This window comes from Ipomoea nil, unplaced genomic scaffold (genome assembly GCF_001879475.1).
Source record: "Ipomoea nil cultivar Tokyo-kokei standard unplaced genomic scaffold, Asagao_1.1 scaffold1594, whole genome shotgun sequence".
In the NCBI taxonomy this organism is placed as follows: domain Eukaryota; kingdom Viridiplantae; phylum Streptophyta; class Magnoliopsida; order Solanales; family Convolvulaceae; genus Ipomoea; species Ipomoea nil.
In genome coordinates, this window is record NW_017618022.1 from 254 (window position 1) to 24,966 (window position 24,713).

A 24,713-nucleotide genomic window follows, 5' to 3' on the forward strand; every position below is an offset into this window, starting at 1 on the left:
TATATAGTTATGAATTTATGGATATATAGTTATGAATTAATGGATATATAAAATGCTATTGCCGGGAATCGAACCTGATTTCTTTTTTTAAGTAAGACGCGCATTTTTTAACCAAAACATCGTTTTTGTATCCTTATACACCATGCACGGTGCATACGGATGCACAACATAATTTGCGAGGCCATTTGAATGTATATTGCTTACTCATCCACATAAAACCATTTAGATGGTCAAAACTAAACAAGTGAAATTAAAAAAAAAAATGAAATGAAGTTACTAATATAAACTGTAAAAATATATATATTGCGAAGAACAAAACAAAATAAACTCCCAATTCAAAATCTATTAGCTAGTTAAAAAACAAAATCATACATATATAGTAGCTATAAACACCAGCTAGTTAAAAAAACAAAAAAAAAAAAAAAATAAAGAGAAAAAAAAAAGTGACTCCATTAATCTTCATTTGCCTTCATGCTCCATTGAGCTTCACTCTGCGCAAGCTACAGAAAAAGAAAGCATTGTCAATTAATCATAAACTGCTAAGAGCCATCTACATGAGTTTTAAATAAATCCGCATTATGTTCAATTAATTTACCTGACATTCTAACAAAGCTTTCCTGAAACAATCTGTCCCTCTCCACTTCCTCTCCCTCCTCCTCTCACTCTCCCTCTCACAGCAGCGATGGTCTTCCTCTTCTCCAACAGCAGAAGAACCATCACTCTTCCTCTAACAGTAGAAGAACCAGCAGATTCTGCTTGTTGGGTTGACAATGTAGGACAAAATCGTTTGTTATGTCCATTTCCCTTGGATAATTGACATGTCATAATTCTTCATTTTTTAGACAACTTTCTAACTCTTCACTCATTTTTTTTTGCTTGTTTTTGTTCATTTTCTTTTTTTTTTTTTTTTTTTTTTTTTTTTTTTTCTTTCGCCTACCCGTCATCTTCCTTGGAAACAGGAGCAAGTATTTCATCACGTTCAGTCCTTGCCAAAAGATTTCCCCATTCAATGACTAGTAAAACTTAATTAGAAGAAAACATTATATTCCAGTTTTGTATTAAATTAATTAATAAACTAATGGTCTAATAGCTAATTTCATATATGAATGCAGAACTGTAAACACTTTTAATTTATGTATTCTTTTCCACTTTTCTAACACTATGTCCCTATCTTTTCAAATCAAAGAAGCTTAGTAGGACCTATGGTATCAAAAGTATACACATTTGTATTCACAGCAACGGTACATCAACATTATATTATTCACAGCTTTGCGCATAATATATGTGATGTGTATAAATTTTTCTCTTTTCTGTGAATAATATATATATATATATATATATATATATATATATATATATATATATATATATGTATGTATATATATATATATATATATATTTATATATATATGTATATTATATATATACATATATATATATATATATATATAGGGAAGGGATCAAGTGCATTTGTGGCTTCCCGTGCGGATGTGCGGTGGATTAATGTGTGTGAGGTTTATACTTGATGTGCTTGAGATTTGTACTCAATGTGTCTGAGATTTGTTACTTAATGTGCGTCATGTTAATATGCGTGAGTTTGTACTTAATGTGCCTAAGTATTGTGTTTAATGTGCGTGCGATTTGTGCTTAATGTGCGTGAGTATTTCAGAATTACGAGCTCAGAAGGAAGTGGAACAGAAACTCACGCACCATTAACGCCCAAGCTTCTTGTTACTTTTTCCTTCAATTTGGCCATGGATTCTGGATTATCAGCTACCATGGTGTGGGATTTTTTTTTTTTTGGGTGACACTGGAGAGGAGACAAAATATTTTTATATAAAATACTCATAACTTTTTTAAAAAATAAGATTTGACCCACTCGATCACATTTTAGTTAACCATCAATGTCCAATTGAAGCACTTAAACTTTTAATACACTAATGTTAATGTTAATTAATATATATTCACACACATACTTTCGAAGTTAATATATTTTAAAATAAGATTTGAACCAATAATCTCAAAATTAAAAATTAACAATATTTTTTACTAAATTAGAAATTTCTAAAAGACTTGTAATATTAAAGTTTTATAAACACTTGCAATATCATTTGAACTTGATTTTTTATATCACTAAATTATATTAGATCAATTTATTTAAGTGAGTCGTTTGAGCGGCGGTGAGGTCTGAGGTCTGAGGTCTTGAGCAAAAGGAAATGGCGGAAGAAATTTGTTTTTGTTTTGTGTCCTTAAGTGTTAACGAAAATAATAGAGAGGGAATTTATTTTTGAGAGGGAAGGAGATTATTTTTTACAGAGTGTGCCAGGGAATTTATTTTCATGGTTGAAATTATGCACTTGTTCACACGTTAGATGTGGACACTCCTTGTAACATCCCCAATTTTTACCAACATTTTTAAAACTTAAATTTAAAGATAAGCAAGCTAAATATTAAATGAACATACCAAGACTATGTGGTCCAATGCTACCTAGGTTGGACTTCCATTAGGAAGGTTGTGAATTCAGAGCTAGTAGCATTCAAAAAAAAAAAAAACATTAAATGAACATAAAACGGAAGTTATTAGAAACCGAGAAAGGTGTTATGTCACACCCATAGAACTATGGGTGCACACGCTAAATCTATCACAATCATCAAACATAACATAAGACTAGGCATACAGGCCATTAGGACTTAGGCTTGAATGAAGAATGAATGAAATGTCTTGCAAGGATAGCTTGAACAACAATTCATGGGTGAAAGGTCACTGTTACCCTTACAAAGGTTGGAAAAACAAAGGGGCAAGGGCACAAACCATAAAGCACAAGGTACACTTGATTGACTTAAGTGACTAGTCAAATTTTAGTCCTCGACAATTAAAATTTCAGGATTTTTAGAAATGGATTACCAAAGAAAGCTTGGATTAATTCTTCAATTACTCCCAATTAGTATTTAGATTTACGGGGTGTCACATCCTCTCCCCCTAACAAGAAGCTTCGTCCTCGAAGCATGGGCACGACGGAATTACCAAAAAGATAGCTTCGAATCAAAGATGTGACAAGAGATCGCAAGGTATAAATAAACAAGGCTCCAAAGATCAAAAGTAGTGCAAGGTTTCAAAGTAACGGAGAAAACTTCTCAAGCAACACCACCACTAACATAACTTAAGGCCAACCATCACCCATCTACAGTAGTCCTAAACCACGAGCAAACTAAGCTCAAATGAGGCCAAAGCAACTAAACAAACCACTTAAACAACAAGCTAACAACCAATTTAGTACTTTAACAATTCAATTTTTCCCAATTCCGATCCATCCGGCCAATTTTTCGGCGAAAAATAACTAAAAAGACAAATTTACCCTAAAATTTATAAATTAATAACTTATCAATTAAATTATGTACTCTTTCTGGTGGCCTTACATCATCCACGGCATTGCATCTTGATGGAGCTCCCGCAACAACAAAGCCGACGAGGGTTGTGATTACATCCTGAAAACAAAATGGCTCCGAACCCACCAAAATAAAGACTTATGTTCTACTTCAAAGAATCAGCAGCCACCTCCACCTCTACCAAATTCTCTTATTTTTATACCCTGGTCGCATGAAGCGCAACTCCACCGCTATGTGCGTTATTGAAGATTTTCAGTTTATTTATTTATTATTTATTATTTATTACTATTTTTTAGTTTTCAGCTTTGTTTCGTTATTTTTTTCTCTCGCTCTCTCTCATCCCTCCCATAATCTTTTTCCTAATTACATTTGCAAAATTTCTAAAAAAAACTACAACTTTTGAGGATGCCTAGGACATTGGGTTTGGAGCTTTTTTGGGTTTGGAGCTTTGTTCGAGTTAAAATCACGGTTACTCACCAATTGTTACACACCGTTAACGAAAATTGTTGCAACCTCACTCTCCAGAAAAAAAAAAAAAAAAAAACACACAGACCACACACCATGGAAGTAAATAAAATAAAAAAATCCGCTCGTTTTCTTGTTAACAACTGTTTCTAGTTTTCCCTTATTTTTATTAATATAATACATTTACATTAATGCATTTGTTCTCTGATCTTTACACAGAAATCTATACGTCGTTAATTAGTAACCACAATACTTATGAAGTTATTAACTAATTTGCCTATGGATTTAGCCTTGTGCACTCTGATTTTATTTCTTGTGCCACACTACTCTTAGTTTTGAGCATCTTCGCAGGATAACAATATCAGTGTGCATTTCCTAAACTCACTTGGTGCATTTAATAGAAATATGTTTGTGGGTATATTCTTCAAAGAGCATCCTCATTACTTTTTATTTTAGCATTGGTTTTTGTAGGCCATGTACGAAAGTGAAGGGAAAAAGGAGAAGAGAAAAGAGGAAAAAACAAACAGGGAAAAGCAAAATCTGGCGCAAAAAGGGGAAAAAAAAAACAAAAAAAAAGAGGAAAAGCAAGGCGCAAGATATGCACCAAACGCGCAGTACTGCAACTCTCTTCTGCCATTTCTCTCTCTTTCAGGACCCACAAAGAACATCGTTCTTGGAGGGTAACCCCAACCTTTACACCACATAGGGACTTTCATAACAGAAGACACTACACTATCATATGCACAATATACTAAAACCCATTGCACCACGTTGGGACTTTCAACAGTGTACCACCACATATTTTACTCTGGTCCATGGTCTATGTAGTATCATAGATTACAAGTATGTATCATTTTAGTTCTACTTCAATTTCATTTGACATTAATGCCATGTATTTTAGAGTCATTTTCCCTCCACACTAGCTTCATTACAGCAATACTATACTAAAGTATCATTTTAAATCTATTATAGTTTCATTTCATAATATACATTATTGCTTGAGCTCAATTTTTTGGTATCATTTTCCACACACACTAGTTTAATTATAGTAATATTGAAGTATTATTTTAATTGCACTTCAGGTCATTTGACAATATATGATATTGTATGGCTCTGGATTTTAGTTTTATTTTCCATGCACACTAGTTTCATTTGAAAATAATGTGCTCCTGTTTTTTAGTTTCATTTTTCACACACACTAGTTTCATAATAGTAACACTAAACTATCATTTTAATTCTTCTATAGTTTCATTCGAGGATCATGGTCATGTGTGGGCCATGGTCCACGGTATAACAACTAATTACCACCCACAAGAATATAATGCACTTTGCATCTTTCTGAAATGGAACAATAGATAAGCGTCTCCTAAACCGTAATCCACTGCCCTCAGTTCAACCAATCCCATTTACACATCCCACTCACCCTGGTCTAATATACAACTACATCGTACTTTAATCATTAGGAACAACAGCTCCCAGGATCGAAATCAGCGTTCGAAAATAAAATCAAAAGCAACATACTTGGGTTCACGAGTGATCACGGTCGCCGGAGATGGTGACTCACCAAAAGCGTTATTCAAAATCCAAAGGATATCATGACTGGAATTATCGATCGAGTTTCACGATTGAAAACGTAATATCATACTGAATAGAAGGAAATTATTATTCATTGCAATCACCAACTTAACCCCATTAATTGTTTTTAAAGAAAAATGTGCATTAAGGGTTTTAATTGTACATGAATTGAACTATCTAATCCCAATCTATCAAAAATTAAGATTGGTACATAGGTTCACATTCCAGGATCTAAAAAATGTGAATTCATCTTAGCCGTTTATAAGAGTTCATAGGGTTATAGTAAAAAATATGGGTAAATTGCCAAACACCTTGTGCTCTGATGACATGTAGTGACCTTTCCTATGTGGGAGGTTGTGAGATCGAGCCTTAGAGGAGGTGTTGTTGGCACTGTAGTGTGTTTAAACAGATAGTATACTGTAATAGAGTCAGTAGCATTTAAAAATAATATGAGTAAATTTTTTAATTATTGAAAATTTTAATTTTTTTTTTATAGGGGATGTGTGGGAAAATTCTTTGGTGACACTAGGAGAGGAAACCAGATATTTTTATTTATTTATTTTTATATAAAATAATCATAAACTTTTTTTTTTTAAAAAAGATAAGATTTGACCCACTCGATCTCATTTTAGTTAACCATCAATGTCCAATTGAAGCACTTCAACTTGTTAATACAAAATGTTAATATATGAGACGCACACATTTCGAAAGATAGTATTTTTTTTTTGAAACAAGATTTGAACCATTAATCTCACAATTAAAAATTAATAACATTTTCTACAAAATAAAAAATGTATAAAAGACTTGTAATATAAAAAATTTATAAAACGCTTGTAATATCGTTTGAACTTGATTTTTTATATTACTAAATTGTGTTTAATTAATTAATTTATTGATACATTATGAAAATTGATAACTTATAAATATTATAAAATTTATTTTATTTTTAGTCATTAAAATATGTTAGATTGATAAATTAAAAAATTTACATAAGACTTTTAATTTCGGGGTTTGTTGTTTATTTTTATAGGGTTTGCTATTAATATGTAAAATTATTAATGAAATCAAAATCCACATAGTTGTAATTCAATCTTTATTGTGTGGACCATGTTCCACACGGCTATGTGGACTATACAATTAAATAATGTACATACAGTACACAAATAATGTACTTTTAATATATTGAAAATGTACATTGTATTCAGAGAAAAGTATTATTTGAGTACTAAAAATACACTATTTTGTATAATATACATTCAGTATACGAATAATGTACTTTTATTATATTTAAAATGTATTTTTATGGTTCACACAGCATTGCGTGGACTATGGTGCACACAATAATTAGCCGTTGTAGTTATGTTAGCATCATTAGTTTTTTTGTGCTAACAATATTTTAAAATCAATTTTTTTATATTGTATCAAAGCCATTTAGCATATTTTTAATCTATATATCTAGTGTTGGAAGAAGCGAAAAATTAAAACATTTTATTTCTTGAGTTTGGTCCTAGGCCAGTTTTAGCGGGGTCAAATCATTTCTTAATAAGACCAAGACGACCCTAATTCAAGCTATTCCCGGTGAAGCCAAAGTCTAATTTTTCCGGGGAGATTCAACGCATGTCTAATAAGCAAATTATATCGTGCACCAGGGCGCACAATAGTGCAGATATAACGATTGGGTCTAATATAATACTGGAACAGAATCCACAATACAATGTGAACCCTGGTCCATGGTATAACAATTGCACCTCTAGGGTCTGTGTGCTTCTGGTGTCTCCTACCAAAAATGAATATATCAAGCCGGTAAAGGAGAACACTGGTTCAATAAGATTCCCAATGTTAGTTTCATAATGTTAGATTTTTTTGGTTCAATTTGTAATAATGTTTGTATCAAATCTTATTGTTAATCAATTCAACAACATACATGTGTGATAAAGTGTCGTAAATACTCATTTATTTTGATTATATTAATTGTGCTTAGGTGACTTGACAAGATATGACTGGAAGACCTACTTTGAAGTTTTGAATGTGACCAGGCCACAATTAGTGTTTCTTCTATAAAGAGACATCAAATTTCTAGGCAAAAGTTTTACTGAATCTTAAAATCCATAAAGGGAAAAGTGTAAAAAATACATCTCTATAATATGTCAATTATCAATGTCACCCCTGAATTATGAGTGGTGTAAATGTTGCCCCTCAATTGTCAAAACGGTGCACATATAGCCCCTCCCGTAACGTACATGTGGTTCTCCGTTAGTGTACGGCACCGTTAAGTCGGAGTAAATATGTAATTTAGTTGTTTTTTCCATACCTCAATTCGAAGTACTAGCGATGGACAACGGTGGGGAACCGCAGGTCCGTTACGGGAGGGGCTATATGTGCACCATTTTGATAATTGAGGGGCAACATTTACAGCACTCATAATTCATGGGTGACATTGATAATTGGCATATTATAGAGGGACATTTTTTTACAATTTTCCCATCCATAAATTATGTAGTTAATTAATTGAGTGGAGCATATTAAAGAGTGTTCTGCAATAAGAGAACTCTACAAGAATGAACTCACAATTAGTGGGATACCAAGTATTATGCACGAACCCAGAAAAAAAATAATTCGAAGAATAGCTAGCCAAATGTAAAAGAAAAAGTTCAAAATTGAATTGATTCAGCATCCGTGCATGAAACAATATTTGTTTCATGATAATACATTAGTGATAATATTGTAGTTTCTAAATATTTATATATATATATTTTTTTAATGCACTGTCTGCATTTCACAAGATCATACTAATCATAAAAAAAAAAATTGTGTTTAATATGGTTTTTCGCCCATATAGTTGCCCGGAGGGTTATAGTAGCAGATGACAAACATCCAATCAGTTTTGCACGTAACCCTAGCACAGCCAATACTCGTGCTGCCGCCCCAAACCACCTGCGTATAAGAGCGGCAATTGTTGCCGCTGGTGCAAGAATTCGATGCGTGGTCATAGTCCTTCTTCTCACCCATCCACAACTTCATGGAATCCGCCGGAGACAATTCGGCAGAGGCCACCGCAATGTTTTCCCCATACAGCCCGTTAGAGTTCTGCGGCACACAGTCAGCAGACCTCTTGGCGGCATAGGATTCGGCGATGTCTGCTAAGGTGGAGTTCCAGTTAACAGGTGGAGATCCAACAGTTTGTCGGGCCGCGTTATGTGCAGCAACAAACCCTTTAACGCAATCAGAGTCACAGGCGGATTGTACGAAAGATGTTTGCGCAATGGCGGCTAAGGCAATTATGGAGATGGTGAGCTGCAGAAAAGAAAACTCCATTTCCTTTTTATTGTCATTTGCTGCAATAAAAAGGAAAAGTAAGAGGAAATGGAAAAATGTGTCTCTATCTGCAGAGATGCAATGGCCATTGGCATTGTGTTATAGGGTATTTATAGGATTGTTTGTATCCTAAAAGAATGGATTGCTTTTAATAATTTGTATGGCTTAGAAATACAAGAATAATGGTCACCTCACAAATATTTATAGGTAGAGTATGTATAGGAAGAAAGTTAGGTAGGTTGAAAAAAATTTGATGTTACACTTTATCTGCTTTGCAAGTTTTTTGTTGTCATTTGGTCTCTCAGTGACATATATTGGGTGGGGTAGAGGCAGAAGGGATTATACAATTTATGCAGATAATAAGCTAGGTTTCCCCACTCCCAATTCATTAACATTCAAGATTAGCATAAACAGCACTCTGTCGGGAAATTTGGATACAAACATATTTCTTCTACTTTTATTTTACTGTATGTTATACTACTTGTCTTCATCAAAAGCTGTCAAATTGTAAGGTTTACCATTTTTATTTTTTTATTTTGGGATAATAAGGTGATATTCAAATTGAAGTGTTGGTTTAGGGTTTATGAATACATCTTGTCTTCATCATATGGCACCTCTGGTAGACCTTAGCTTTAATAAATACATCTTTTGGAACCTGTTTTCTTTCAAACCTTAAGCTCTACCGACCACTTTCTTTATCAAATTAAAGTTTTTTAGTTGGGTTTGTCGAAAATTCACATCTTCTAACAGATAGTAAACTTTACTGGTTCATCTTACTATTATAAGATCTATTGACTTAACTTTCTTCATTTCAATTGTTGAAAGGACTATTGATTTGTGAAGCTCTACCGCGTGTTTTAAGTTCTTCGGGAACTAGGCTTTTTTGAGTAGATCATGAGATCATCTTCTAATTTGAAGGTAGATTACTATGGTGAGTTGTGATATTGATGGTTCTAAATGGGGTTTTCACTCGGGGAATATGAATGGTGTTTAAATTTTTTTTTTAAGTGAAAATATAAATAATTAGATCATTTTCAAGATTTAGATAGATGGATTTATGCAACAGTTAATCTGTCTTATGCATGTTATTAAATTCAAGTAATATTGTAATTCGCTTAGATTTCGAAAGTTGACCTCTAATTTAAAACCAACTCATGCTGGCAAATTTAGAGCAACCAATAACATTAACAATTAAAATGTGAACTAAAAGTATATAATTGTCTATGCGACGACGGATATGGTTATAAAAACTATAAACTATGGTAACGAACACTCATTGTCAACTGTAATTTAACTCATTTGACTAGAATAGTAAGCTTTCTCTTGTATGTATATGCATGTGTTATACTTTAATACAATATACAAATACACATTAATTAATTGATACTAACATAAATTTTTTCCTCTGTATATTAATTTATTATATTACTACATACGTATATACATACATGTGTATAATCAACAATAAAAAAAGAAACAAAAACCTTTAAGAGACGCATCAATTCAAACAAAAAAAGGAATAAAAAATGAGCACAAATAATACAATCTAAATTTCGTAATGAAGTAAACCACTAATAGATAATCAAAAAGTAGATCGATGCTATAAAATCTCTTTGTATTTTTTTTTTTTTTTGGGTACATACTATGTAATCTCTCTATGACGTTGAATAACTTAATAGTACAACTAATTAAATAATGTATGATATAAAATTTCCTATCAAAGGAATGCTGTCCAAGTTTTTTGGAGTTAATTATAAATATTTAGATCATTTTATAGATTTAGAAAGATGGATTTAGACAACAATTATAAAAACATTTTTTTGAAGAGACATTATCTTGTAATTAAATATCTAAGTTATATTACAAAATATGTTATCGGGGCCGGTCCTATCATTTTATAGGCCCGGGGCAAAGTAAAAAAGAAGGGCCCTTAATATATAAAGTTAAAGTGTTTATATATATATATATATATATATATATATATATATAGTTCAAAAGATTGTGTTAATTGAAAACAATTCAAGGATAACTTTGAATTTTTATTTACATATAATTTTTTTTAAGACTTTATTAAAAAAAAAAATAGTTGGACTAATCCTGGAGTAGTGATCATTCAAACTTTGGGCCCCTACATGAAGTTTAATTATAAATTAATTTAATCTAATAATAAAATAATAAAAACATATTAAGTGTCAATGAAGGTTGGTACCCTTCATTTATGTCTGTTTTTCTGTTATCTTTTTTTGATACATTAAGCTATAAATGTTGTACTATATTATTTTTTGGACAACAATGCCCCTACCGTTATAACTTCAATTATCTATTTCCATTACTCTTACAATGCACTTGCATGCACCATATATTTTCTTACCTTCTTTAATTATAATAATATATGTAGATATTATGTAAGAATATGTAAAAATAAATTATTAATCATACCATAATTATTAATATACTTTTAAATATATAATATGAATTCTACAACTATAAACTTTGTGAATTTTTTAAAAATTTATAAAATTTTATTTTTAAAAAAATTATAACTATGATTTTAACATTGAATACTAATGTTGGGCATTAGTTTTACGCATTGCGCATTGAAAAAATTAGTATTCTCTTATATATATGAAGTATCTATTAATTGAATTATTATATTAAATGATTGTAATGGTTAAGTGAATTTAATGTTAAATAGTAATTTTGAAGTTGTGGGTTCAAATATATGCTCATGCAATAAAATTTTTTTTTTCTCTTAACATTATCAAAAAAAATAAAAATCCAAGTTAGGGGAGCCCTTTCAACATTGGGCCCTGGGCGGGTTCCCATGTTGCCCGCCCCTCTGGGCCGGCCCTGTATGTTATATATATTTGTTTACAAAGTATTTTATAGAAATATAATAAATATTAATATTTTGTTCAATAGTTACACATGATAACCTACGACACACATTTCACAACACATAAAACATGTAGGGAAAAAATTATCACTATCAAATATCAACATGTGCTTGTAAGATAAGGAGTTCATATTGTTAGAATATTTTATTCTAATCTTATTGTGTTCAAATACCATTTTGCCAGGGACAAGAGAACTGTCCCTCACTCGACATTACCACTAATTTAAGGGAATCTAAAGTGGCCAAAACAGCTAGCACGCTTTTGCCAAAGAATGGAACTACAATCCACAAGAAAAAGAGGAGAAATGTGGAGTAATTGTCGAGCTACCTATAGGCTATAGCGCAGCGTTTTGTATATGTCTTCTCTCATACAAACCAATCACTTGGTCAGAAACAGCCCACACAATGGCCTGTCCAGGCAGGATCCTCATAAGCCGGGGAAGTAACCCCTTCCACAAAGCACGTATACCTTCTTCGGTACGGTGTATATAGTTGAGATGGCATGAAACAGTCCTCTGTACTTCAAATCACCCCCTGATCGGCTTTGAGCCATCAGCCTCGTTTTCACAACGTCGAAAGGTCCAGTGCATATAGGACCAGCTGTCCCTGCAAGGAAACCCGAAATCATAGACTGCCATGGCTGAAGGACATTCCCATTATCAAATGCATTCTTGGCTGTGAACATTGCCGCCTGGTTCGTCCCATTTCGCATAACTGTTGGGGCAGCCCCTGCCCACAGACCACGAATCCCGTTTTCACGAACAATCATTCGGGCACAGTGTATACTGTATAGGCCCCTTGTACTTCAGGAGCTCAGGGCTTAAACCTCTCTGCTGTTGTAGTCGGATTTTCACCACCTACATCAACATAACTAGCTGAGCTATCGACCTTAGACACAATAGAGATGTGACTTAGGGCCGCAATGATCAGAACCAAAAGACCAGCTATTAGAGCATGATGTAGAAGGGGATAATGTGAATTAGTCGAGGGCCTTCTGGTCTTTGATCATCTTGGCAGTTCCAACGGCTTTTGCCGCCCTTTCTTTGTATATATGCTCTTCTTGTATTCGTCTAACAGAATGAATGAAAACCATTCTCATCATTCTCTTATCTCAATTCCTCTCTGCTTTTTCCGTTCATCTCCTTGGCTGATCTCCGACACCAGCAAATCAAACTACATCTGAAACGAAAGACTAAATACGCATGTCTACATGCAACTTGAGAGACCCGAGATAGAAGCAAGAGATTCAAATAAAAGCTTAATTTGCAGCTACGATGATAAAATAAGGTTCTTTAGTAATGAAAATCTTGCAATCAATAATAGATAAGTGAATTTCCCTCTTCAATCATATAGTTAGTCAAAGAATGCTGAATTTCACATTACACTGAAATTTACAAGATTTCAAATATTTTGATAATCCAAATATTGAGTTATATCGTGATGATACCCTAGAGCATATCTATACTTTGTGGACAAATTGGAGGTCACTTTTGAATATAAAATTTCTGAGACCTTGCATCAAGTAAGACCGAGGCTTTAAAAAGTGTTCCACCTGGAGTAGATGTTGAAGATTGGAAGTGGTTTGTCACTAACAAATTTATGACAGAAAAGTTTCAAGTATGTTGATCTGATATGGTAATGACGGTTTTATATATTATAAAAAAATATTTTTTATTTAAATAATCACTTACATTTGAAAGTTATGCAGAAAATCAGTTAGCAAAACACTAAGAATAGGTCAACATCAGATATGGGAATGCCTATCGCACAGGGAGTAACCCACATAGAGAAATCATATTGAAAATGTACTAAAAAAAACAGTTCTGCTAGTTATATATGAATTTTTTTTTCTTTTTTACCTAGAATGACATTTGTTTTTCTCAACTTATTGGGAGGTAAAGATTCACAACCGCCTGACTTGGGAGTAATTTTCTTAAAGACTAGAAGCAAAATTGAAAAATTAAATGGGACAAAAGAAGAAGAAAAATATGTAAGCTAAGTGTCATTATTTAGCCTTTCTGCATTAATCTTTTTATCTTGATATACTTCTGCATTAATCTTGTTTACTTGTAATCTTTTTATAGAATGAAATTGTGAAGATTATTAGGTCTAACCCATCACTTTCAAACCTTGAAATTGTTGAAAAACATTTTGGACAACAACGTCATGGTCATGTATATGGTTATGGGGGTGGAGTGAAGCGAAAAAACTTAAATGACACAAAATCTATTTACATCAAAGAGCTAGAGGCTAAACTCCATGAGAAGGATGAAGAAAACCGTGACCTTAAGAAGCGCATGCATATATTTGAAAGTAGGTCGATCCGAATAGAGAATGGAGATCCACCATTAGTTACAACTACAACTACTAGTGATGACATCCAATAGGTACATAAAGTTAATGGAGAGAAACCTTTAATGTTGTTTATTATATAAGGAAATAACTAACTGATATTATTTTTTGAGTTCCTTATACAAAATGACTAAATTTTTATTATTGCAGGGTGCTTAGAACTCAAGATATGAACATTAAATAGCGAAATTTCACAGAAATTTTGCACAAATTCAAACCCTAATTCCCCAACCCTAGCTTAAATCCAAAATTGTTTAGCATAAACACACACATTGATACAATCAGATAACTTTTGGATGAATTTGATAGCTTATTACATTACAATAGAAAAGCTAACCTTAAAAGCTAAACCTCAGTTCTTCACGGCGGTGGCGGTTGGACCGACGACGACAGAGGATGGAGGCGGCGATGGCGGCAGAGGTTGGACACAGCGACGGCGTCGAAGCTTGGACGCGGCGGCGGTAGGATAATACCTATAGTTTCATTTTATATACACTATAGTTTTATTACAACACAACTACAGTAATGTTTTGATATAACTACAGGTTCGTTGGATAATATACACTCAAATATGTGAAATTATTATTCAGTTTCATTTTGTATACACTGTAGTTTCATTTCAACACTACTATAGTTTCGTTTCAATTCAATTGCAGTTTCATTTGATAATATAAAAACAATATGTGAGACAGTTTCAGTTTAGATACACTGTAGTTTCATTTTGTAATTAACACACCAAAAATACGCGCTCCGTTAAGCTATAACGGCTGCCATTTCTTTACTTAAAGAAACGGCGCCGTTTTTGCATCATGGTCTACAAAGCTTTGTGGACCATGGTCCATGATATAATTGCTAAAAAACCAGGCTACCCACAAGTATATTGATAAGTACGATTAATATATTTAATTTAGATAGTTTATTATAATAAATTACTTTTATTTATTTAATATTATATTTATTTTAAACTTTATTTTATATTTTGTATTAATATAATAGTTATTTGAATAATTTAAGCTTAAATGTCATTTTTGGGCCATGGGGAATACATTTGTTAATTAATAAGAGTTGGGCAAGGTGGAATTGAAGTAGGTTAATTCTTTTTTTTTTTTTTTTTTTTTTTTTTTTTTTTTTATAATTTCAGCAGCCCAAACTACACATGCATGATGCAACCGTGTGCACCTTGCATGGTGCACACGGTTGTAAAAACGACGTCGTTTTGACGTCCGACCTTTAAAAAAAAAAAATCAGAATTGCATAACTACACATCCATAACTTCATAACTATAAATCCAGATTTGCATAACTACAAATCCATAACTTTATAACTATAAATTCAGAATTGCATAACTACACATCCATAACTTCATAACTATACATTCAAAATTGCATGCATAACTACACATCCATAACTTCATAACTATACATTCAAAATTGCATAACTACACATCCATAACTTCATAACTATACATTTGAAATTATAACTTCATAACTATACATTCAGAATTGCATGCATAATTAGACATCCATAACTTCATAACTACAAATCCAGAATTGCATAACTACACATCTATAATTTCATAACTATAAATATAGAATATGAAATTATAAAATTATGAACATATGTTTACGTAACTAAAGGCAATCAAAAATGATTTTTTTTTTATTTAAGTAAAACGATGCCGTTTTTTGCATCCGGGTGCACACAGATGGACAACATAAATTGCCCCGTTTAATATATTTGTCCTTTCTTTATCTTTTTTTCCCTTATAAGCTTTTTACGAACGTAGACACCAGCGAAACTTCCTCCGAGCGTCTTCTGTGAACGCAGCGACGACATCGGCAATGGGAACTCCGTTCGCGGTCTGCTGCGATGAATGACTCCATGGGCGAACAACTTCTGCGACTGCTTCGAACTGCTAGTCTGCTACCACAAACGGACGAAATCAACTGGAGCTTATTTTCTTTGGTGCGTAGTATTTAGAAAATAAATATTATTTATTTTCTAGGTTTTATGTGGTTGAAGAAATTGATTCAATTTGAGGATGTTAGGGAAATTAGGATTATTTTTAGCTGATTAGGGTGCTGAAATTAGTATAAATAGGCCTGAATTATTCAATAGAGGACAGTCAGTACATTTTATTATGATGTGTTGTTAAGTTTATTTTCCAACTCAATAATAATTGAAGTTTTAGTTCTGTTAGAATTGTGAGATCTAATTTGATTTTCTTTTATGCTACACTATTTATATGCCTTCTATTATCTTGATATTACTGCTTTGATTAATTGTACAAAAAGGATCTGTTGTTCAATTATCAATCCAGTAAATTGCCATTTCGAATTCTTAAATCTGTAATTGTTTAAGTGTTCTAAACCTTAGTCGTAAAATAACATAGTTGATTATAAAAGAGATTTTCAATCTTATGTTATGGAGATGTATAGTCTAGTTTAAATGGACTGAGCTTGCGAGTCTGTCGGCTAAAATTGGTAGTCTTTCTAATTCTTAATGCTGATAGTTAATTAAATCCTAAGGGCTTATTTAGGGTTGTTAATTATCTAGAGAAGTAATTGAAGAGCCTGTTTTGATTACCGATAAAGTAAGGAGAGATATGTTGTTAGATCGCGCTTGTTAATAACAATAACCAATTTGGTGTAGGATAAAAGAATTTACACTTGGCTAAAGTGTCATCTAGCACCATGAACCATATTTGATTATTCATCCCGCACCATGAACTTTCATATCGTATATATCAAGCCACAAATCAAGAAAAAAGAATCACCTAGAACTTTTAGCAGGTTATCATATCTTCCTGTTGACATGGCCTGATGTGGCATTTCTCTTTACCTTATGTTGTCCATGTAAGCATTTACATATTTAAAATTTAAAAAACAAAAATTATTATATTAAAAAAACTATAATTTTCTTCTCTTTATTTTCATAATTTATACTTTTTCAAATTTTCAATCCCAATGTTTCAACTTTCTTTTGTTTTTTCGAGAATTCATATTTTTTGGCTAATTTTTTGTTTAGTATTATTCTAGTTTTCCTAATTTATAGAAATGCTAATTTTTTTTGTTTAGTATTTTCCCACATAAATATATCCATCAGCACTTTGAACAATAGTTATGTTGTGAAACCGAATGCACCATGCATGGTGCATACGATGCAAAACAACGTCGTGTTTACTAAAAACGCGCGTCCCACTTAAAAAAAAAAAAATTCAGGTTCGATTCTCGGCAATAGCATTATTGTGGATATGTAGTTATGAATTTCTAGATATATAGTTATGAATTTCTGGATATATAGTTATGAATTTCTGGATATTTAGTTCATTCATTGTGGATATTTAGTTCAATCATTGTGGATATTTAGTTCATTCATTGTAGATATTTACTTCATTTATTCACTGTGAATATATAGTAATGAATTTATGGATATATAGTTATGAATTTCTGGATATATAGTTATGAATTTCTGGATATTTAGTTCATTCATTGTGGATATTTAGTTCAATCATTGTGGATATTTAGTTCATTCATTGTGGATATTTAGTTCATTCGTTGTAGATTTTTACTTCATTCATTAACTGTGGATATATAGTTATGAATTTATGGATATATAGTTATGAATTTATGGATATATAAAAATGCTATTGCCGGGAATCGAACCTGATTTCTTTTTTAAGTGGGACGCGCGTTTTTTTAACCAAAACGACGTCATTTTTGCATCCGTATGCACCATGCATGGTGTATACGGATGCACAACATAATTTGCGAGGGCCCTTTGAATATATATTGCTTATTCATCCACATAAAACCATTTAGATGGTCAACAACTAAACCAAGTGAAATTAAAAAAAAAATGAAATGAAGTTACTAATATAAACTGTAAAATATATATATTGCGAAGAACAAAACAAAATAAACTCCCAATTCATAATCTACTAGCTAGTTAAAAAACAAAATCATATAGATATAGTAGCTATAAACACCAGCTAGTTAACAAAAAACAAAAACAAAAATAAAAATAAAGAGAAAAAAAAAAAGTGACTCCATCAATCTTCATTTGCCTTCATGGTCCCATTGAGCTTGACTCTGCGCAAGCTACAGAAAAGAAGAAAGCATTGTCAATAAATCATAAACTGCTAAGAGCCATCTATATGAGTTATTTAAATCCGCATTATGTTCAATTAATTTTATCTGACATTCTAACAAAGCTTTCCTGAAACAAGTCTGTCCCTCTTCCACTTCCTCTCCCTCCTCCTCTCACTCTCCCTCTCACAGCAGCCAATGGTCTTCCTCTTCCTCCAACAGCAGAAGAACCATCACTCTTCCTCTAACAGTAGAAGAACCAGCAGATTCTGCTTGTTGGGTTGACAATGTAGGACAAAATCGTTTGTTATGTCCATTTCCCTTGCATAATTGACATGTCATAATTCTTCCTTTTTTAGACAACTTTCTAACTCTTCACTCATTTTTTGCTTGTTTTTTTTTTTTTTCATTTTCTTCAAGCTTTCTTTTTTTTTTCTTTGGCCTACCAGTCATCTTCGTTGGAATAGGAGCAAGTATTTCATCACCTTCAGTCCTTGGCCAAAAGATTTCCCCATCCAATGACTAGTAAAACTTAATTAGAAGAAAACATTATATTCCAGTTTTGTATTAATTAATTAATAAACTAATGGTCTAATAGCTAATTTCATATATGAATGCAGTAAACACGTATTCTTTTCCACTTTTCTAACACTTTGTCCCTATCTTTTCAAATCAAAGAAGCTTAGTAGGACCTATTGTATCAAAAGCATACACATTTGTATTCACAGTAACTGTACATCAACATTATATTATTCACAGCTTTGCGCATAATATATGTGATGTGTATAAATTTTTCCCTTTTCTGTGAATAATATATATATATATATATATATATATATATATATATATATATATATATATATATATATAATGCAAAGAAAAGAAAAAGAATGTACGCATCATATATATTATGCGCAACAACAGTACACACACGCGCACACACACACACACTCACACACACACACACACACACACACATACACACACACACACACACACACACACATATATATATATATATATATATATATATATATATATATATATTATTCACACAAAGATATAGAAATATTATATAACAGAAAAGTATAGAAACATACATGTTAACGCAGCTAGCGCGCTTCGTCACTTTCAACCTGCCGTCACCTTCAGCCTTCCGTCACCTTCAGCCTTCCGTCACCTTCAGCCTAGAAACATACCCACTAAATCAACTTCACATGGATTTTCCACGCCTGGGTCATCCTCGTTTGAATGCTAAGTCTTTGGTTGAGCGTGGTTTCATATACGATTTGGGGGGAAACTGGCGCCATGTCAACAGGAAGATAGGGAAACCTTCTAAAAGTTCTAGATGAATTTTTCTTTTTGGTTTGTGGCTTGATATATGTTAGGAATATATGTATTAGGATTTTGATGATACCAATGTAACTTAGATTGTAGACCCCTAACTTTTTGTCATATCTGTTGCTACCTTCGTTCTAGACGAAAGGTACCATAACTCACTGTGTAATTCTTGTTAAGGTAGTTAAACACACAAAATCGAGTTATGATCTTTTAGTTAGGTTTCTTTGAACGAAAGAAGAGCGGATGATTGAAGCAAAGCTACATCTTGGACAGACCACGAATGGATAGATGATCCTTTACCGCCGTGAACAGAAACCGAAAGTAATCTTTCGTCCAGAGACATTATTTCTAACGACCAGACTGCCAAGACAATCCATCTTCTCTCAACTCAAGAAGAATGTTGTGTCTCAGCTGATGGATCATCCTAGGAATAAGTTATCCTAAGAATGAAGAGCACACTAATCAAGGTGCATTAAATGTCATTGTACCTCTTTTCAGAGCTAGAAGACAAAACTTGCAGAAGTTCTTGCCTCCAACGACTATATGGCACAACTGCATTTAATGAAGCATTAAATGTACTAGGCTCTCCGGTTATTACCCACTGGTTCATAAGTTTGAAATATCATCCCCTCCAACGGATGGATATTTTCTCTCTTATAAATACCCATCTTCTCCATGATTGAAGTTGCTGGTTTTTATCTCAACTGATCATACATATTCAAAAGCTCCTTATACAAGTTCACTCTCTTAAGCTTTTGAAAACTAGTGTTTCAAGGTGTGACGTTTACAATAAGAATTATCAGATTTCATCCTCACAACCCTGAAGAAGTCTTGCAACTTATATACGTTGATCATCCATCATTCAACTAGTTAGTCAAGACTTCAACCCGTTGGAGAACCTCGCAGATATTTTCTTCCAACCCTCAGCTCTAAAGAAGATGTTGATAGAGGCGGAGTAAACTCTAGGAGTTGAAAAACCTTCAATTAGCTGTCCGGCTTAGTGATCAAGGAAGCTAGCTTGGTGTTATTTGTACTAGGAGTGATAGTGCAAACCTTTCACAAGTTGTGAAAGAAAAGTGGAGTAGGCACAGTTGGCCAAACCACTATAAAAATCTCTCATCTCTCTCTCTTTATTTTTTCCTTGCTTTACTTTCGTGCATTGCATATCATACAATCTGAACCGAAAGTTTCATAAAGCAACAAACTGTGCAAAGCAATATAAAACTCGTCTAGCATATCCGCTGCGTAATAACCCTGAAAGGAGTTATTTCTGTGAACATCGAGTTGAGTCTATTCACCCCCCCCACCCCCTTCTAGACTCTCCTTTCGAACCTACCGGGACCAACAATATATATGATGTGAAAGTTCGGGATGAATAATCGATTATGGTTCATGGTGCTAGATGACACATTAGCCTTTACACTTTATTTCAATGATCACTTCTTTGTATCAATTCTGACATTATGTCTTGGGTTGGATACTAGTTTTCCTGTGATTCATTTTTACTTAATATTCTTTGTCATTTTATTAATGCTTGTTGAACTCGAATTATCATTCCATTCTTTATTTAAATTTTGGAATAAAATTAAATCGAACCAATCTCTGTGGATACGACCTTACTCAGTAAATTATTATTTGTTGGATTCGACACCCACCATATATAATGCACTTTGCATCTTTCTGAAACGAAACAATAGATAAGTGTCTTCTAAACCGTACCCCACGATCTTCAGTTCACCCAATCCCATTTAATCATCCCACTCATCCTGGTCTAACGTACAACTACACCGCTACTTTAATCGTTAGGAACAATAACCCCCAGGATGAGTGGGATGTTAAGCCCACCGTAATATCAGGATGAATAGAAGGCAATTATTATTCATTGCAATCACCAGTAACTTAACCCCATTAATTGATTTTAAAAGAAAATGGTGCATTAGGAGTTTTAATTGTACGTGAATTGAACTATCTCATCACAATATATCAAAAACTCAGATTGGAACATATGTTCACATACTAGGATTTTAAAATTGTGAATTCATCTCAGCCGTTTAAAAGACTTCATAGGGTTTTAGTAAAAAAATACGAGTAAATTTTATAATTATTGAAAATTTGAATTTTTTGTAGGGGGGGTGTGGGAAATTTTTTTTGGTGACACTGGGAGAGGAGACCAAATATTTTTATATAAAATACTCGTGACTTTTTAAAAAAATAAGATTTGACCCACTCGATCACATTTTAGTTAACCATCAGTGTCCAATTGAAGCACTTAAACTTTTTAATACACTAATGTTAATTAATATATATGAGTAAATACCACCTATGGTCCTCGAGTTTGGTGGCATCGCCATCAATGGTCCCTAACTTCTGTAATTACCACCCGTCATCCTCCGAGTTGTGAAAAGTTACGTTCTAGCGTCCTTACGTTACTTCCTCCCGTCTCAGCCCGTCAAAATGGAGGGTAATATTGTCATTTGACTTATACGAAAAGAGTTAATACCAGCCAAGGTCCCTCGAGTTTGGTGGTTTGGCCATCTTTAGTCCCAAGTTTGGGTGCTCAAGGATGGAATTGAATATCTTAGCAAGATTCTGTTGTCAAACCAATGTCCCTCGAGTTTAGGCACGACCTCTCAAATCGACCGCCTCCTCTGTCCACCTACGCCTCTTCATTTCCTCCGCGACTATGTTTCCCCCAACAAGCCATGCCTCATCTCCTCCGCCATTAACCACTGGCCGGCCACCGCTCTCTGGCACTCTACCCAGTACCTCCTCGACGCCCTCTCCTCCTCCACCGTTTCCCTCCACCTTACCCCAACCGTTCGAGCTGACTCCGTTACCTCCCTTCCTACCTCCCATTCTTCCCTCTGCTTCGCCTCAACACATGTCGAGCAGCTCTCTTTCCCTGACGCAGTTGACTCTGTTGCATCCGTGTGCACGCAGATGCACAACATAATTTGCCCCGTTTAACATTTTTGTCCTTTCTTTTATCTTTTTTTCCCTTATAAGCTTTTTACGTACGTAGACACGAGCGAAACTTCTTCCGAGCTTCTTCTGTGAACGTAGCGATGGCATTGGCAATGGGAACTCCATTCGTGGTCTGCTGCGATGAATGACTCCATGGGCGAACGACTTACGCGGCTGCTTCGAACTGCTAGTCTGCTACCACAAACGGGCCAAAATCAACTGGAGCTTATTTTCTTTGGTGCGTAGGATTTAGAAAATAAATATTACTTATTTTCTAGGTTTTATGTGGTTGAAGGAAATTGATTAAATTTGAGGATGTTAGGAAAATTAGGATTATTTTTAGCTGATGAGGGTGCTGAAATTAGTATAAATAGGCCTGAATTATTCAATAGAGGACAGTCAGTACATTTTATTATGATGTGTTGTTAAGTTTATTTCCAACTCAAGAATAATTGAAGTTTTGGTTCTTTTAGAATTGTGATATCTATTTTGATTTTCTTTTATGCTACACTATTTATATGCCTTCTATTATCTTGATATTACTGCTTTGATTAATTGTACAAAAAAGGATCCGTTGTTCAATTTTCAATCCAGTAAATTGCCATTTCGAATTCTTAAATCCGTAATTGTTTCAGTGTTCTAAACCTTAGTCGTAAAATAACATAGTTGATTATGAAAGAGATTTTCAATCTTATGTTATGGAGATGTATAGTCTAGTTTAAATGGACTGAGCTTGCGAGTCTGTTGGCTAGAATTGGTAGTCTTTCTAATTCTTAATGCTGATAGTTAATTAAATCCTTAGGGCTTATTTAGGGTTGTTAATTAGCTAGAGAAGTAATTGAAGAGCCTGTTTTGATTACCGATAAAGTAAGGAGAGATATGTTGTTAGATCGAGCTTGTTAATAACAATTACCAATTTGGTGTAATTTGGTGTAGGATAAAATAATTTACACTTGGCTAAAGTGTCATCTAGCATCATGAACCATATTTGATTATTCATCCCACACCATGAACATTCATATCGTATATATCATGCCACAAATCAAGAAAAAAAATCACCCAGAACTTTTAGCAGGTTATCATATCTTCCTGCTGACATGGCGCCTGATGTGGCATTTTCTCTTTACCTTATGTTGTCCATGTAACCATTTACATATTTAAAATTTAAAAAACAATAATTATTATATTAAAAAACTATAATTTTCTTCTCTTTATTTTCATAATTTATACTTTTTCAAATTTTCAATTCCAATGTTTCAATTTTCTTTTTGTTTTTTGGAGAATTTATGTTTTTTGGATAATTTTTTGTTTAGTATTTTTCTAGTTTTCCCAATTTATAGAAATGCTAATTTTTTTTGTTTAGTATTTTCCCACATAAATATATCCATCAGCACTTTGAACAATAGTTATGTTGTGCAACCGAATGCACCATGCATGGTGCATACGATGCAAAACGACGTCGTTTTGACTAAAAACGTGCGTCCCACTTAAAAAAATTCAGGTTCGATTCTCGGCAATAGCATTATTGTGATATATAGTTATGAATTTCTGGATATATAGTTATGAATTTATGGATATTTAGTTCATTCATTGTGGATATTTAGTTCAATCATTGTGGATATTTAGTTCATTCATTGTAGATATTTACTTCATTCATTCACTGTGAATATATAGTAATGAATATATGGATATATAGTTATGAATTTCTGGATATATAGTTATGAATTTATGGATTTTTAGTTCATTCATTGTGGATATTTAGTTCAATCATTGTGGATATTTAGTTCATTCATTGTGGATATTTAGTTCATTCATTGTGGATTTTTACTTCATTCATTCACTGTGGATATATAGTTATGAATTTATGGATATATAGTTATGAATTAATGGATATATAAAAATGCTATTGCCGGGAATCGAACCTGATTTCTTTTTTTAAGTAAGACGCGCATTTTTTAACCAAAACGACATCGTTTTTGTATCCTTATACACCATGCACGGTGCATACGGATGCACAACATAATTTGCGAGGGCCATTTGAATGTATATTGCTTACTCATCCACATAAAACCATTTAGATGGTCAACAACTAAACCAAGTGAAATTAAAAAAAAAAAATGAAATGAAGTTACTAATATAAACTGTAAAAAATATATATATTGCGAAGAACAAAACAAAATAAACTCCCAATTCAAAATCTATTAGCTAGTTAAAAAACAAAATCATACATATATAGTAGCTATAAACACCAGCTAGTTAAAAAAAAAAAAAAACAAAAAAAAAAAAAGAAAAAAAAAAAAAGTGACTCCATTAATCTTCATTTGCCTTCA

At 32.9% G+C, this 24,713-nt stretch overlaps 1 protein-coding gene and 1 pseudogene across 1 annotated transcript; both read right to left on the reverse strand.

Annotated features, from left to right (window-relative positions):
* Positions 1-452: 452 nt before the first annotated feature.
* Positions 453-11,851, reverse strand: LOC109190888 (pathogenesis-related protein PRB1-3-like). The gene is made up of 4 exons (XM_019341488.1): positions 11,812-11,851; positions 8,362-8,762; positions 596-727; positions 453-500 (listed from the first exon to the last, which is right to left on the reverse strand). The coding sequence occupies exons 1-4, from the start codon at positions 11,849-11,851 to the stop codon at positions 453-455; spliced, it is 621 nt and encodes a 206-aa protein (XP_019197033.1).
* Positions 11,809-12,731, reverse strand: LOC109190889 (annotated as a pseudogene).
* Positions 12,732-24,713: the final 11,982 nt, after the last annotated feature.